This window comes from Chiloscyllium punctatum, chromosome 39 (assembly GCF_047496795.1).
Source record: "Chiloscyllium punctatum isolate Juve2018m chromosome 39, sChiPun1.3, whole genome shotgun sequence".
In the NCBI taxonomy this organism is placed as follows: domain Eukaryota; kingdom Metazoa; phylum Chordata; class Chondrichthyes; order Orectolobiformes; family Hemiscylliidae; genus Chiloscyllium; species Chiloscyllium punctatum.
Genome location: NC_092777.1, coordinates 55,960,663 through 55,979,293, shown reverse-complemented (window position 1 = coordinate 55,979,293; position 18,631 = coordinate 55,960,663). Strand labels below are relative to the sequence as shown.

Genomic DNA, 18,631 nt, shown 5'->3' with positions numbered 1-18,631 from the left:
CCAGGAGTCACATGTTCAGGTGCCACCTGCTCCAGAGGTGTTTAACAACATTTCTGGAACAAGCTGATTTAAAACAATCTGAACAGCCCCATTGTAAATATTTGTGAAAATTTCTTCTCTGGATGTAGCTTTGCTCGCTGAGCTGGAAGGTTCATTTTCAGACATTTCGTCACCATACTAGGTAACATCTTCAGTGAGCTTCCGGACAAAGGCTTCATCCGGAGGCTCTCTGAAGATGTTACCTACTACGGTGACGAAACGTCTGAAAATGAACCTTCCAGCTCAGTGAGCAAACCTACATCCAGAGCCTCAACCTGAGCTACAAATCTTCTCAAAACTCACTAAAATGTCTTCTATTAGTGTCCTATGCTGCTGCTTAGATTGATCAGAGAGGATAGCATCAGAGCACATCCCCACTTCAGGCCTTCTGATAGACAGAATGTCATTGATAAAGCAGCTGAAGATGGTTAGGCCTAGTTGATGCCTTAAGGTCTGGAATTTCCTCCTTCAATTGTTGCATTTGTGTATCTTCCCATAAGTAGCTTCTTGAAACATACCACTCCATCCAAACTTTTGATGGCTTGTAATATTACCTTATGTGGTGTTAAATGTTATTTGATGATGATCTATGAAGCACATTGAGGATGTTTCACTATATTTCTAAGGTACTATCCAAGTACAAATTATTACCAGAGATTTGTATTCTCTTCATAAAGTCTTTCTGATCATGAATTCCATTTAAAATATTAAAATCTATTTGTAATACATAATACAATGATTTTTCCCTTTCTCTCTATACCTGCCCATTCCATCCATCAATATCGTCCTGCAGTCTTCAGACTCTGTCACAATATCCAGTATTTCTCAAGGTCATGACATCTCAACATCAGATCTTAAATAGTCCCTTTACTTTCTGAGCCCAAATTACCTATGCCAAGAGTAAATACCATCAGCGGCAACATAGACCCAGTCTGAGGAATTGAAATTGCTTGGCTTTTTACTTCCCAGTAATCTCCCAGTTAATGTGAAGCAATCCTCCTTAATGCAGTGTGCTACCAAGTGCAGTATAGAACACAGCACAGTACAGGCCCTTCAGCCCGCGATGTTGTGCCGACCTTTTATCCTTCTCTAAGATCAAACTAACCTACATGTCCTTAATTTTACTATCATCCATGTGCCTTTTCCAAGAGTCACTTAAATGTCCGTATTGTCTCTGACTCCACTCCCACCACTGGCAGTGCATTCCACCCACACACCACACTCTGTGGAAAGAACCTACCTCTGACATCTCCACAAAACTTCCTCCAATCACCTTCAAATTATGCCCCCTCTTGATTGACGTTTCTGCCCTGGGAAAAAGTCTCTATTCACTCTACTATGCCCCTCATCATCTTGTACATCTCTATCAAGTCACCTCTCATCCTTCTTCACTCCAATCAGAAAAGCCCTCGCTCCCTCGACCTTTCACATCAAATGTTTTCTGGAATTCATATAGACCACATCCACTACCCCTTCCGTCAATTATCCCTCTGTAGTTCTTCAAAGAATTTTATAAGATATGTTGTGGCACCTGATAGATAACGCACCAATTGTGCTTCGGGTTTGTTATTACTAGAAGTGTCTGTCTTCTCTTTCCACTGTTAAATCTCTCACTGTGTCTGTATCCTGCGCATATCTGCCCCATGGTCTACTTGTGACTGCCCTCTGCTGGCTGTTGCCATTCACAGCAAGTATCCAGTGCTGAAAATGTATTTCTCACAGCAGGCATGATTTGGAGGTGCCTATGTTGGCCTGGGGTGTACAAAGTTAAAAAAATCACACAACACCAGGTTATAGTTCAACAGGTTTATTTGGAAGCACTAGCTTTTGGAGCACTGCTCCTTCATCAGGTGAGGATCAGTGCTCTGAAAGCTGGTGCTTCCAAATAAACCTGTTGGACCATAACCTGGTGTTGTGTGATTTTTAACTTCTCACAGCAGGGTCCTCTTGGGACCTTGCCACTTTCTTCTTCCTGTTGGCACTTGGTTACAGTTTTAACTTGCATGCTGCTGGTGTGGAGCTTCTCAGACCATGACGAAACCATTTTTTGTTGACATTGAAAATCATAGAAAATGTTTCTAATTTGGTGTCTTGCACTCCCAGAAGCATCAAGCCAAAAATCTTTCCATTGTAAAGACTTGACTTATTGCATGAACTTGCTGAGAGAAATGAGTGGTTATCAAGAGTTGACCTATTGAATGTCAAATTGTTTCCATCATTGTAACTGTGACTCTAAAACTCTGCTTTTTTTGGATATCCAATTGATTGTCAAACCACTATTTAACTTCTGTGCTATGTTTCGATGTGCGTCAGGTGGAGGCTTTGAGTGGGATGATGACTTTCCGTTGGTATCAGTCCGGTCATCGTTAGAGCCTGACGGTTCCTCCTTGACATCTGACCCTGCCTCGGGTGCTGTTCCGTCAGGGCTAGAACAAAGTCAGGCGCAGAAAACCCACTTCTCCCGCTTCACTATCTCTCCGGCCACTGTCTCTCGGTTCTCAATTACTCATGTCTTGGACTCGGAAATTGAGTCACTTGGAGGTAAGCAAGAACTCTACAAATGGCCTGCTAATGAAACAGGTTGACGGTTTTGTTTCGGAGGCTCTGGAATCTTCTTCCTAAAGAAAAGAATTATCAAAATGTTTACATGGTTCCCTTACTGAACTGCATTCCAAAAAGCAATTCAATGGCCATACGGTCTCTCAGGATACCCTGAGGACTGTATAAATGCCTGGCCTGTAAAATTATGCCACACTATCCCTCTGAGTGAGCCCAGCTGACATTTCCATCAGCCTTTCAATCCTGAACAGCTGTGGGTAATTTCAGATGACCAAGCTGCGCCTCAATTGGGACAAGTTAGAATATAGTATCGTGTCCCTCCAGATCTTCAAATCTTTCCACTGGCAGCAAGTGAGAGGACTGACCCTCTGACTATTCATCTCTCTCTTTCTCTTTCCACCACCCCACCACCTACCACCCATGCCTTCAGTGGTTGATCCACGGGGCCCACTAAACAAACTGGCATCTGTCTCACTGAAACAATTATTCTGCTTTGAGATAAAACAGGTAGAAGATTTCGCATCTCTATGTGTGTGGATGCAGTCAGATTCTTAATGAGGTGCCTTTTGAATGTATCTAGTTCTGAATTTCTGACTCCTCGCCTAAGATTCCCGATGTACCCATTGTCTGAATTTCACCCCAGATACGGCCGCAGTTGACTGAGGAGTCGGAGTTTTTAACTGCTCATGCACCATAGCCAAGCCATGTGAACCCTGACAAAGATCCAGATGTCTCCCGAGGTCACTGCTCCCACTGGCTGAGTGCCCTCTGAAATGAATTGACTGGATGGACCCATGTGAAGTCAGTGCCCATTGCTTCTTAATCACAGGCAGCTCCAAGAAATCTAAACTGAACATGGACCCTGATGTGTCTTTAGAAACTCTGTTCAAACGAGATGTGTGCTTGCATGCCTGTCGTTCCTTCTCTGTGTCATGACGACTATTTGGAGAATCTCTGCAGGGTGTTTAGGGACGAGCAGTAAATGTGGAACCACTCCAGGGTGATTGGGGACGGGCAGTAAATGTGGAATCTCTACAGACTGATTAGGGACGGACAATAAATGTGTAACCTCTCCAGGGTGATTAGGGACGGGCAGTAAATGTAGAATCTCTCCAGGGTGATTAGGGACGAGCAATAAATGTGGAATCTCTCCAGGGTGATTAGGGACGAGCAATAAATGTGGAATCTCTCCAGGGTGATTGGGGACGGGCAGTAAATGTGGAATCTCTCCAGGGTGATTAGGGACAGGCAGTAAATGTGGAATCTCTCCAGGGTGATTAGGGACGGGCAGTAAATGTGGGATTTCTCCAGGGTGATTAGGGACGATCAGTAAATGTGGAATCTCTCCAGGGTGATTAGGGACGATCAGTAAACATGGAATCTCTCCAGGGTGTTTGGGGACGATCAGTAAATGTGGAATCTCTCCAGGGAGTTTGGGGACGGACAGTAAATGCGAGCTGAGCCTACAATAGCCCTTGGACAGATTTTAAGAAATACCTGACCAGCAAGGAATTCTAAATAATTCCCAGATTGGCAATAGGTGAACAATGGGCCAGAATAGAATTAGAGATAGAATATCCTTTACTGTCACGTGTACAATAGGAAGAGTCCCGTGAAGAGCTTTTACAGTGTCTGCCCGTTAAGGTACACGTACCTCGCTACAAATCTTGGATACAAAAGAGGAATTAAAAGTAGTTGCATTACTTTACAGAGTTTACAAAATGAGTTGGAAATAAGACATCCTTAAAGTACTGGCATGACAGTCAGGTAAAAAAATTCCCAATACACATTACATTGTCGCAGCTCAGCGCTGGGCGTCTACAACACAGCCCACATCCAACACTGGATTGAGTGGTGCTGGAAGAGCACAGCAGTTCAGGCAGCATCCAAGGAGCAGCGAAATCCACGTTTCGGGCAAAAGCCTGAACTGCTGTGCTCTTCCAGCACCAATCAATCCAGAATCTGGTTTCCAGCATCTGCAGTCATTGTTTTTACCTTGTGCCTTACTGTGCTGCAATCTTGCTGCAAGGTCACCTCTGAAACACCAAGCAGATTGAAACAAGTACACATTGTCAATCCAAATTTCCTGGGACACTCTGGGGACTCCCCCAACACCTCTCTCTCCCTTTCCCCCCAGCCACACACACACACACACACTTACACACAATATTCTGGCCAGTATTTATCCATCAGCCAATTCCTGAGAACAAGGTAAAAACAATGACTGCAGATACTGAAAACCAAATACTGGATTAGTGGTGCTGGAAGAGCACAGCAGTTCAGGCAGCATCCAACGAGCAGCGAAACGTCGATTTCACTGCTCGTTGGATGCTGCCTGAATTGCTGTGCTCTTCCAGCACCACTAATCCAATTCCTGAGAACAGTTCACCTAGTCATTATTAGGACTGATGTTTGTGGAAGCTCGGACTGCCTTTCCCACATTCCCACAGCACAGTCTTTGAGACATGCTGAGGTTGTGGATATTTCAGTGATGTCTCTAATTCCTTTTTTTTCCCCCTGATTCCTTCCAGAAAGCATTGAGGAGGGTGAAAGGGAATGACTCACACATTGAGCCTGGACTGGAATTCTAATTTTTGGAAAATAAAAAAGCGAATGGACAAGATCTGACAGAACCGCAAATGAATGTTTCGCACTATGACTTTAATTGCTTTGAATTGTTGGACAATTTGATTGCGAGTTTTTGGCTGCTAGCACAGGTGGACGCACTGTTACAATGACCTTGTGGGAGTTAACGTTGCTGCGCAATTCTCAAGTCTCCTCAGTGTGGTCTGGGCCCTCTCCCCTCTCCAGCCGGCCTGTATTTAACCAGGATTCCAAGGATTTCACTGCAAGCCGATGTGGGGATGGAGCAGACTCTGTCTGACAGGAAATATTTTATTATACGGAGGAGACTGTTCATGTCACAAGCCTACCACAGTGAGGAAAAAAGCTGATCTTTCCAACACACAGCAACTGTGAGGGTTTTCTGAAAATAGACACTGCAGACTGTACCAGGCTCCATTTGTAATGAACCATTTTTGCCAATAATGCCATCTGCTTATAGTCCTCATCTGCTCGGGCATCAGATAAGAAGTGTTTGGATGAGGCTACTCAGTATTCTTTGCCCACATCCCAGTACAAATGTTGTCCCATTGAACATGCCTCTCAGTATTCAGTCCACAGTATTTAGTGTTTCTGCCTCTCCGCGTTTGATATGGAATAGTGTAGAAAATCAGTTAAACTGCAATCTCTATACTATTTTTGTAAAACCATTCAGACTACTGATGAATATATTGTAAATGTTGCCAAAGAGATGTAAAAAATGTGCAGCCCCTAGCTACATTAGTTGCTACCTGTATGGCTTTAAGCTGTCGTGTCACAGTACAAAGGAGACGCTGAATATGTAGCAATTTTTTGCCTCCCTCATCAAGCTATACAGACGCAACATTTATTATATTAAAGAAATGACCGGTTGCATGATGCCAGTGAGCAAGGCTGTCTTTGAAATGTCACAGCTGTTAGTACTTTGTATAACTGATCAATACGGGTCATTACTGCTCTTCAGTGTTTTATTTCCATTTAGCTAGCAGCATGTGGTTTAAATCGCCAGACTAATAAACTTTTTACAATATCTTACATTTGTTCTTTTTATGTTGCCTGCCTGGCTCGTTCTTTGCTTCGCAATTAATGAGAAAGTCCAGAATTAGGATCAGAAGTAGACCATTCGGCCTCTCAGCCATTTCTGACATTTAATGGAATCATGGATGATCAATTGGTGTTTCAACTTCCATATTTCCACCTACTTCAGATAACCATTGGTTCTCTTACCCAACAACAATCTATCTGCCACTGCCTGAAAATATTTGATGGCATGTCTCCACCTGTGGCAGAGAGTTTCAAAGTTCTGCAATCCTCAGCGTGAAGAATTTCTCCTGCTCTCTATCTGAAAGGGCCCCATCACAATCCTGATACAGTTTGCTTGGGCTAATGTAGAAAACCACAATAATGTCAATTGCTATCTGCAAAACCTAAATAGTGCAGAAGTAGGATAATTGACAGCAACGTTTGGAGTTCTGTGTAATTTTGTGCATTTTGCTATCAATTTCAACAGCGTAATGGCATCAAGTACTGACAGTTTGACATCATTGCCAGCCCAATCTCTATTACAGATTGATGCCACAGAAGATCAGGTGGTATTAAAAACCCAACCTATTAATAAACCAGAAGGAACGGAACAGTTACCTTCAGAAAAACTTTTCAATGTTTTGACAAGAAAGCTTCACATTTATCTTTAAATCTCAATGTGGGAGGAATAAAATGCAAAATTATAAAATTGTATATTAATAACATAAACAAAACCCCTTCCTATAACACTTCAGGCAAACTGGTAGAATAATAAACACTTTTACATTTAAGGGAATTTCACTCTGTTGCTACTGTTCTACTGCTTCTTTTGCTCAAGCTATTGTAGGGATCATATGTAACATCTACGGAAATTATGTGGGATGTTTTTCACCCACTGATCTTGTGTTGGAGGTGTCAAGAGGATAGCTGATTCTCTTTCACTTCCAGCATGGCTGCTCAGTTATTGTAGAGAATTGACAAACAGTAATTATTGGCTTGTCTAATGCGGATAAACAATTATTGTTATCGCTGTGTATATCAAGTGAGTCAATTAAAATTAGAAAAAGGTCAAAAGAGAAGCACTGAAGCTATTATTAGTGACTTTAACAGCATCCAGTCACTAAATGGAAATCATAAAATAGACAGCATCATGTGCAATTAGAGAATGTTTATATTAAATGCCTGCTATTAAGAGGCAGGCTACAATTGTGTATTGAGATTTCTGCAGATGCAGTTCTTTTGTTAAATCCAGCAGGAAGCTTGTTTTAATTTTAAATTAGGTGAGTTATTTTTTGCGTTCAAGTGATGGATTTAAATGCAATAGACTTTCCATTTCTCTGCACTCAGCGTTAACAGCAAGCACTCAGATGTCAGATTACAACAGGACAGTGAATCTCTGTTCCACATTAACCCCAACCTCACCAATATGGTTGAACTTCAAAAAGAAACCCCAAGGTGAGGAAAGTGGCCTGACTTTTCAACGAAATGATGTGGAATGATGTGCCAGTGTTAGACTGGGGTGGACAAAGTTAAAAATCACACAACACCCAGCTTTATCGTCCAACAGGTTCATTTGGAAGCACTAGCTTTCAGAGCACTGCTCTTTCATCAGGTGGTTCTGGAGCAGGACCACAAGACACAGAATTTATAGCAAAAGGTTACAGTGTCATGCAACTGAAACAATATATTGAACAAACCTAGACTGCTGTTAAGTCTTTCATCTTTTAGAATGGGTTGCAGGTTTCAGTTCATTAATATGTAAATCCCAGAACTACTTTCAAGTCACATTCTCGAGATAACTTAAGGTTTTATAAAAAAAAGGTGACATCTTAGCTCAGACAATGCATTAAGAGCTGTGAGGTTACAGTCTGTCTATACTCCAATCTTGAGTCAGACTGGTTCCCTTTCCAAAGTGGAATTTACAAAATATTACATGGATTAATTGCCTGCAGATTTTTGCTCAAAAATGCACACAGAATGCATCTGCAAATACAAATTCACCCCACAGACTTATATGTGTGTGTGTTGAACCAGTCCAACACCGGCTCTTCCACATCATGGCTACCATCAACACTACTAACCACTGGCTCATAGTGGACAGGATCTCCAAGAAGATCAAACATGTACATCTCTATGACTATGTCGATACAGACATCAAGTTTCTGCAGAAATGCAAGGAAGCAGGAAAGATCCCAAAAGGATTACGGATCACAAACCCACTCAAGTTGACCTTTGACACAGACTATGCGGAGAGACTTTGCCACCGCATCTCTCGCAAACTCCTCAATCATCTTGTGCACTAACTCTATAGCAGGCGCCATAATCAAGGTAGAGTCCACGCTCTCAGCCTGCACTCAGGATACAGCAGTACCATTACGGGACATTGCCAAGCAGGTAAGGCCACAGAACTACACCACATACATGCACAACACGACCAAGAAACTGGAGAAACCTGGCATCCCCACCAGCAGTAGCCAAGCCTCCCCTGGCACCAAAGTTGAAAATGTCATCACCACAAAGAAATTGATCATCAATTTATCAGACCACACCTTTCAACTAGAAGAGATTGAAGGTCTCAGCCGAAGGCTCAATTTCTGCCCCACCACCAAAACAGACCCCATTGGTCTTGCAGCAGACACAGAGGAATTTATCAGATGAATGAGACTCCTGGAATTCTTCCAAGATGTCAGCAGGGATTCCAATGAGCCAACCGATGAACCGGAACAGTCAGAGAGATCCATAAAGGAGTAACCAAAGGAGTCGTCGATTTGGATCCCACCTGTGGGCCAGAGGCCTGGGCTTGATATGAATGCTCAAACCTTCAGAAAATGTGTGAATGGCAGATTCATCAGCCACACCCACAAGGCAGAGCAGAACATCACCCAATCACAATGCAACACCACCGATGCTCTCAAAATCAATCACAATATTGTCATCAAACCAATAAATAAAGGAGGATCCATCATCATTTAGAACCAAACAGATTACTGCAAGAAAGTGTACAGACAACTGAATATCCAGGAACACTAGAGGCAACTACTAGCCGATCCAACCAAAGGACACACCCGTGAACTAAACACATTGATCAGAACTTTTGATTCAGTCCTTCAGAGTTCCCTACGCGCCCTCATCCCACATACTTCTCACATAGAGGACTTCTACTGCCTTCCAAAGATACACAATGCCAACACACCAGGATGTCCCATCATATCATGCAATGGGACTCTGTGTGAGAACCTCTCTGGCTATGTTGACGGCATCTTGAAATCCTTTGGACAGGGGACCTTCAGCTTCTGTTGCAACACTAGTTTTCTTACAGAAACTCAGCACCCACGGACCAGTCGAACCTGGAACATTCCTTGTCACAATGGGTGTTTCAGCACTCTACACCAGCATCCCCCACAATGACGGCGTCGCAGCAACAGCCTCAGTACTCAACACTGACAATTGCCAGTCTCTGAGCACCATCCTACAACTCACCTGCTTTATCCTCGATCACATTTTCACCTTTGACGACCAGTTCTTCATGCAGACACACAGACAGCCAGGGGACCAAATTTGCATACCAATGTGCCAACATTTTCATGCACAAGCTTGAACAAGACTTCTCTGCTGCACAGGACCTCCAACCAGCACTACACATCAGGTATATTGACAACATTTTCTTCCTCTGGACCCACAGTGAGGAGTCACTGAAACAACTACACAGTGATATCAACAAGTTTCATCCCACCATCAGATTTACCATGGACGACTCTTTAGTATCTGTTCCATTCTTGGATACATACTCCTCAATCAAGAATGAGCACCTCACTTCCTCACTCTAACACAAACCCACTGATAATCTCACAATGCTACACTTCTCTAGCTTCCACCTGAAACATATTACAACATGTTGGACAATGGACAAGTCCTGTGCACACACCGGATCTGTTCAGATGAGCAGGATCGTGACAGACACCTGAAGGTGCTCAAGGATGCCCTCATAAGAAATAGGTACAATGCTCAACTCATTGATCGCCAGTCCCAATGTGCCACAGTGAGAAACCATAATGACCTCCCCGGGAGGCAGACACAAGCTGCAACCTTCATTGTCCAGTACTTCCTGGGAGCCGAAAAACTACGCCATTTTCTTCGCAGCCTGCAACACATTATTGATGAGGATGAGCACCTCACCAAGATCTTCCCGACAGCCTCCACTTCTCACCTTTAAACAACCATCAAACCTTAAAGAAACGATTGTTCACAGCAAACTGCCCAACCTTCAGGCCTGGCCGTACAAGCCTGTCAGGGCAACCACTGCAAGACATTTCAGGGTGTCGAACATGGATACTAGTATTATATGTGAGGACACTACTCACCATGTGTGCAGCAGGTACTCATGTGACTCAACATTGTCTATCTCATACGCTGCAGGCAAGGATGTCCTGAGGCATGGTACATTGGGGAAACCAAGCAGAGGCTACGGCAACGGATGAATGAGCACTGCACAACAATCACCAGACAGGGATGTTCCCTCCCAGTCGGGGAACACTTCAGCAGTCGGGACATTCAGCCTTGGAACTTTGGGTGACCATCCTCTGGATGTTGGGATAGACAACAACGCAGAGTGGCTGAGCAGAGGCGGATTGCTAATTTCAGTACCCATGAGGATTGGCTCAACCGGGATCTTAGGTTCATGTCACTGTACAGTCTCTCTCTCTCACTCACACACACACGCACTCTCTCTTATATAGTCTCACATGGACCCTCTCGTGCATATGCTCTCTCATACACACACACCTACACCAACCCCACACTAACCCTTTCACAGGCTTATACTCTATCACACTCACATACACACTTCACCAAGCCTGGTAAATATAAACGCCAGCCTAACTGAAATATTGTGTAATGTTTTGGATTTGGTAATACTCAATTGGCCAGTATCCCAAAGGAAAATGCAACAAAGACACTATGGAGAGCTCCCTAGAATGTGGGAACATTGACATCAATGACGAGCAGCAGCTTACTGCCAAGTGCACACAGTGACAACAATGTGCCCATCAAAGCTGCAGCAGGCTCTCAGTCACAATGCCCAAAAGACAAAGCAGTGAAAGAAGCAAAAGGAAACCAATCTGGAAACATACCACAATCCTGTGGGACTTCCTGTCCCATATGTCCAACGGTCATAAAGGTTGACTTTTGAAAATCAGGATCAAAGACTGAGTCTGTGAGAAGGTTGAGAATCACCCCGTTTAGTCACATGCACAGATTCAGATAAGTTAATTGTTGTTTTAAGTCTGTCCAAGAGAAAGGCTACAGTACTGAGTATAGTGGGTTCTTTCTTGACTATATGTTTTTGGAGAGAAGTCTCTTGATTAAACTTAAAATATAAGCCATAGCTATTAATTTAACCTGGGGCAGTGTTTATAGAGGAATAAGACGGTGTTATTTTCTAGATCTGTAGATTGTGAAGGAGCAAAACTGACATTTGCAGTGATATGTACTTCTTGTCAGATGTGGGAGTTTAAAGAGTTTAAGGGTTACTGAGGATGCGAATTTTATCAGATCGAGTGGATCGGTTGGAGAGACAGATAAAAGCAATGAGGAATTTGCAACACCAACAGTATGTGATGGATGGCAGTTATAGGAAGGGGGGGGTGGGTGGAGGTGGAGGAAGTCTCAGATACAGTCACATAGATAGGTTAACTCCAGGAAGGGTGAGAGAGGTAGGCAGCTAGTGCAGGAGTCATTTCAAACAGGTATGCTGTTTTGGAAAATGTAGGGGGTGATGGATTCTCAGGGGAACGTAGCACGAACAACCAAGTTTCTGGTATTGAGACTGGCTCTAATGCAATGAGGGGTACGTCGGCTTCCAAGAGATCAATTGTGTTAGGGGATTCTGTAGTCAGAGGTACAGACAGACGTTTCTGTGGCCAACAGAGAAAAAGCAGAATGGTGCGTTGTTTCCCTGGTGTCAGGATCAAGGATGTCTCAGAGAGGGTGCAGAATGTTCTCACGAGGGAGAGGGGCCAGCAGGAGGTCATTGTCCACATTGAAACCAACGACATTGGAAGGGAAAAGGTTGAGATTCTTAAGGGATACTACAGAGAGTTAGGCAGAAATTTACAAAGGAGGTCCCCAAGGGTAGTAATATCTGGATTACTCCCAGTGCTACAAGCTAGTGAGGGCAGGAATAGGAGGTTAGAGCAGATGAATGCATGGCTGAGGAGCTGGTGTATGGGAGAAGGATTCACATTTTTGGATCATTGGAATCTCTTTTGGGGTAGAAGTGACCTGTACAAGAAGGACGGATTGCACCTAAATTGGAAGTGGACCAATATACTGGCAGGGAAATTTGCTAGAACTGCTTGGGAGGATTTAAAGTAGTAAGGTGGGGGTGGGGGGGGGGGGGGGCGGGGGGGAGGTGGCACCCAGGGAGATAGGGAGGAAAGAGATCGATCTGAGACTGGTACAGTTGAGAACAGAAGTGGGTCAAACAGTCAGGGCAGGCAGGGACAAGGTAGGACTAATAAATTAAACTGCATTTATTTCAATACAAGGGGCCTAATAGGGAAGGCAGATGAACTCAGGGTACGGTTAGAAACATGGGACTAGGATATCATAGCAATTACGGAAACATGGCTCAGGGATGGGCAGGACTGGCAGCTTAATGTTCCAGGATACAAATGCTACAGGAAGGATAGAAGGGGAGGCAAGAGAGGGGAGTGGCATTTTTGATAAGGGATAGCATTACAGCTGTACTGAGGGAGGATATTCCTGGAAATACATCCAGGGAAGTTATTTGGGTGGAACTGAGAAATAAGAAAGGGATGATCACCTTATTGGGATTGTATTATACACCCCCCAACAGTCAGAGGGAAATTGAGAAACAAATTTGTAAGGAGATCTCCGCCATCTGTAACAATAATAGGGTAGATAGGGTAGGGGATTTTAACTTTCCAGACATAGACTATGACTGCCAGAGTGTTAAAGGTTTAGATGGAGAGGAATTTCTTAAGTATGTACAAGACAATTTTCTGATTCAGTATGTCGATACACCGACAGAGAAGGTACAAAACTTGACCTATTCTTGGGAAATAAGGCAGGGCAGGTGACTGAGGTGTCAGTGGGGGAGCACTTTGGGGCCAGCGACCATAATTCTATTCGTTTTAAAATAGTGATGGAAAAGGTTAGACCAGATCTAAAAGTTGAAGTTAAAAATTGGAGAAAGGCCAATTTTGACGGTATTAGGCAGGAATTTTCGAAAGCAGATTGGAGGCAGATGTTCGCAGGTAAAATGATGGCTGGAAAATGGGAAGCCTTCAGAAATGAGATAACAAGAATCCAGAGAAAGTACATTCCTGTCAGGGTGAAAGGGAAGGCTGGTAGGTATAGGAAATGCTGTATGACTAAAGAAATTGAGGGTTTGGTTAAGAAAAAGCAGGAAGCATATAGACAGGATAGATCGAGTGAATCCTTAGTATAAAGAAAGTCGGAGTATACTTAAGGGGGAAATCAGGAGGGCAAAACGAGGACAGGAGATAGCTTTGGCAAATAGAATTAAGCAGAATCCAAAGGGTTTTTACAAATATATTAAGGACAAAAGGGTAACGAGGGAGAGAATAGGGCTCCTCAAAGATTAGCAAGGCGGCCTTTGTGTGGAGCCAAAGAAAATGGGGGAAATACTAAATGAATACTTTGCATCAGTATTTACTGTGGAAAAGGATATGAAAGATATAGACTGTAGGGAAATAGATGGTGACATCTTGCAAAAATGTCCAGAGTACAGAGGAGGAAGTGCTGGATGTCTTGAAACGGTTAAAGGTGGATAAATCCCCAGGACTTGATCAGGTGTACCCGAGAACTCAGTGGGAAGCTAGGAGAAGTGATTGCTGGGCCTCTTGCTGAGATATTTGTATCATCGATAGTCACAGGAGAGGTGCCGGAAGACTGGAGGTTGGCAAACGTGGTGCCACTGTTTAAGAAGGGCATTAAAGACAAGCCAGGGAACTATAGATCGGTGAGCATGACCTCTGATAAGTTGTTGGAGGGAATCCTGAGGGAAAGGATGTACAGGTATTTGGAAAGGCAAGGACTGATTCGGGATAGTCAACATGGTTTTATGCGTGGGAAATCATGTCTCACAAACTTGATTGAGTTTATTGAAGAAATAACAAAGAAGATTGATGAGGGCAGAGCGGTAAATGTGATCTATATGGACTTCAGTAAGGCGTTCGACAAGGTTCCCCATGGGAGACTGATTAGCAAGGTTAGATCTCATAGAATACAGGGAGAACTAGCCATTTGGATACAGAACTGGCTCAAAAGGTAGAAGACAGAGGGTGATGGTGGTGGAGGTGGAGGGTTGTTTTTCAGACTGGAGGCCTGCGACCAGTGGAGTGCCACAAGGATCGGTGCTGGGTCCTCTACTTTTTGTCATTTACATAAATGATTTGGATGCGAGCACAAGAGGTACAGTTAGTAAGTTTGCAGATGACACCAAAGTTGGAGGTGTAGTGGACGAAGAGGGTTACCTCAGATTACAACAGGATCTGGACCAGATGGGCCAATGGGCTGAGAAGTGGCAGATGAGATTTAATTCAGATAAAAGCGAGGTGCTGCATTTTGGGAAAGCAAATCTTAGCAGGACTTATACACTTAATGGTAAGGTCCTAGGGAGTGTTGCTGAAGAGAGACCTTGGAGTGCAGGTTCATAGGTCCTTGAAAGTGGAGTTGCAGGTAGATAGGATAGTGAAGGTGGCATTTGGTATGGTTTCCTTTATTGGTCAGAGTATTGAGTACAGGAGTTGGGAGGTCATGTTGTGGCTCTACAGGACATTGGTTAGGCCACTGTTGGAATATTGCGTGCAATTTTGGTCTCCTTCCTATTGGAAAGATGTTGCCAAATATGAAAGGGTTCAGAAAAGACTTACAAGGATGTTGCCAGGGTTGGAGGATCTGAGCTACACGGAGAGGCTGAACAGGCTGGGGCTGTTTTCCCTGGAGCGTCGGAGGCTGAGGGGTGACCTTATAGAGGTTTACAAAATTATGAGGGGCATGGATAGGATAAATAGACCAAGTCTTTTCCCTGGGGTCGGGGAGCCCCGAACTAGAGGGCATAGGTTTAAGGTGAGGGGGGAAAGATATAAAAGAGACCCAAGAGGCAACTTTTTCATGCAGAGGGTGGTATGTGTGTATGGAATGAGCTGCCAGAGGAAATGGTGGTGGCTGGTACAATTGCAACATTTAAGAGGCATTTGGATGGGTATATGAATAGGAAGAGTTTGGAGGGATATGGGCCGGGTGCTGGAAGGTGGGACTAGATTTGGTTGGGATATCTGGTCAGCCTAGATGGGTTGGACCGAAGGGTCTGTTTCCATGCTGTATATCTCTATGACTCTACATGAAGTTCCACACCTGAAAACTCTCAACCCTGAGCAGACATCCTCCTCAATTGAGGAATAGCTGACAAGGTACAGGAATTTACATTGGTTGAGAGACAAATCGAAGCCTGATTTGACATTGTGAGGAACAGGGAAAGACTTAACAATCTGCACAGATGGCCCAAGGGAAGCTACTGATTGTAGTACACTAGCAGACAACACCACTCACCTACATTTCTGTATTTTTAAGAAGCACTAACACTTCTAAAACTGTTTTCCCAAGAAAATATTTTTAAACTATTAAGAGATGTGCTATTAACCTATCTTTGCAATTACACACAGAATGTAAAAGTGTGGAGAGAAAAATTAGCTGTCGTGTAAGGATTTGTAGTTGATGTTTTATTTTCTATCTTTGCATTCTGTAGCTGTGGGCTCTATCAGTTGAAATTTCCTGTCAGGTACATCCAAATAAACTTTGTTGCAAATACCTTGCACCTTAAACTCCAAAATGAAGTTCTATTCTTCCTAAAATTGATATTTACAGATACTGCATAGGTTTGAACACTTTTCAAAGATGAGATGATCCACAATAACTAAACCTCCAAGGATTTTTCAATGACGCAATTTCTGTAGACCTACTTGAATAAAATCTCATGCCTGTCACAGCCATTTATTGTTTTCCTTTAAACCAAAGGTCAGCATAGCTCACGTCTTCAAGGATAATACAGTACATAGACCATCTTATAGCGGAGAAATTGTGCCAACTCATGAGACTAAATGCTTGCTCATTCCCTTATAGCAATTATTTGCACATTGATTTGGTTTTATCTTCTACTTGTATAACATTTCCAAGATGTAATATCAAATAGATTTACATTCATTCATGTGTTCAGCCTCATTCACAATCTGTTCAGAGACCAAACATTTCAAAATGTTTTTTTCCACCAGGGATAAAACTATATTCATATTTGAAAAAGCAGTGCTCTTGATGAGATTAATCATTTCCAAGTTACTGTTGTTTTTGGACTCTAAATTACTGAATTGGTCACAACATGAACTCAACTTAAAGGGCAATACGGAATGCTCACATCTATGCTTTGACAATTGCTTCCAGCATCAATGTGCAACAAATTCCACTCTTAGGAGATTCAAATCTAATTCTTTAATAACCTTCATATTTAATCCCAAATTAGGAATGAATAAGAATTGTTCCTTACTTTGTGGTAATAGAAATGCCAGATCTTCTCTGGATTTTTAGTATATTCTTATTTTACATGAAGAAAACAGGAATTTTCAAATGGTCAGTAAAGGTGGACCTTAAATATATTTATTTGATTTAAAATCTTGTACCATTCTTTACTAAGTCAATAATACTTCAAAGACTAACTGATAGAAAGCACCTTACACTTTGAAGCTTGATCCCAAAATAGGTTCCAGAGATTGCTTTTAACTGCAATACCCAAAAAAAAGAATTTTGCAGTTTTGGGCCTACTTAAAGTTTGTGGCAAATGTTAATCCATTTATTAACATATTCCTTCTGGAGAATCTTATTTTCTGTTTACTTCTAACCTAGTCAGTTGAGGAAAAACGTTTGCATGTGTGAAAAGTAATAGTAAAGTACTACAGAAGGTAAATTGGCACTATGTTCAGCTTTTGCTCAGTTGGCATCACATATCTCTTTCAGTCACACTGCAGGTACACGAGCACACATTTAGGCTGATACTCCACTGCAGTACCAAGTGGGTCCTGCCTTTGGAATGAACTCCAAAATAAGGCCCCACATGCGCTCTCAATTGGATGTAATTCTGTGGCCGCACCAGAATTTTGTACAGCTGCAGCATCATCTCCTGGTTCCAAAACACAATCAATACCCTCTACCAATAAAAGCTAACACACTGGATGCCTTCTCAACAACCCTATCAATCCGGGTGGCAACTTTCAAGGATCTATGTACCTGGACACAGATCTCTCTGCTCATCTACACTACCAAGAATCTTACCATTAAGCCCAGTAGTCTGCATTCTTGTTACTCCTTCCGAAGTGAATCACCTCACACTTTTCAGCATTAAAAACTTCATTTGCCACCTCTCAGCCCAGCACTTACATTACCCTTCCTTACTAGAGGAGAAAAATAAAATCAAACATGCTTTTGCAATAGAGCAATACGGCACAGAAACAGACTCTTTGGTCCAACCAGTCCATGCTGACCATAACCACATACTAAAATGAGTCCCACTTGCCTGCACTTGGCCCATAATCTTCCAAACATTGCTTCTTCTCATACTTATCCAAATGGCTTTTAAACATTGTAACCGTACCTGCATCTACCACTTCTTCTGGAGGTTCAGTCCACACAAAACAGTGTATAAAATAATTGCCCTTTGTTTTTTTAAAATCTTTCTCATCTCACCTTAAAAATATGCCCCCTAGTCTTGAAATTCCCCCACCCTAGGGAAAAGACACCTTATCTATACCCCTCATGATTCATAGTCACCTCTCAACCTTCTACGCTCCAATGAAAAAGAATCCCAGGCTCCTCTTATAACTCAAACTCAATACAGGTAGTTCTTCTATAACACAATGGTTGCATTCTTGTGCAATCCCGCATGATTCTGTGGCACAGTGGTTAGCACTGCTGCCTCTCAGCGCCAGAGACCCGGGTTCAATTCCCACCTCGGGCAACTGTGTGTGGAGTTTGCACATTCTCCCTGTGCCTGCGTGGGTTTCCTCTGGGTGCTCCAGTTTCCTCCCACACTCCAAAGATGTGCAGGTTAGGTGAATTGGCCATGCTAAATTGCCCGTAGTATTAGGTGAAAAAGGGGAATGGGTCTGGGTGGGTTGCTCTTCGGAGGGTGGTGTGGGCTGAAGGGCCTGTTTCCACACTAAGTAATCTAATCTAAAAAAAAGCGCTTTTAAATTGCGTTACAAAACATTCATTATAGCAGAACGACCTGTACTTCCATGATTTTAAAGTACTACTTTTGTTCTATTGAAGCATTAACTGAGAATTGGAAAGAGGCTTTTGTTAATTAGGAGATACT

General features: G+C 42.9%; 1 protein-coding gene across 4 annotated transcripts in view; it reads left to right on the top strand.

Annotated features, from left to right (window-relative positions):
* Positions 1–6,234, top strand: part of aatkb (apoptosis-associated tyrosine kinase b) — a 404,882-nt gene extending 398,648 nt beyond the window's left edge. For all 4 annotated transcript variants that reach the window (XM_072558766.1, XM_072558767.1, XM_072558765.1 and 1 more), the window contains 2 exons: positions 2,353–2,580; positions 5,130–6,234. In XM_072558766.1, coding sequence (XP_072414867.1) covers positions 2,353–2,580; positions 5,130–5,158 — 257 coding nt within the window. In that variant the 3' untranslated portion in view covers positions 5,159–6,234. The remainder of the gene's footprint in view (positions 1–2,352; positions 2,581–5,129) is intronic.
* Positions 6,235–18,631: the final 12,397 nt, after the last annotated feature.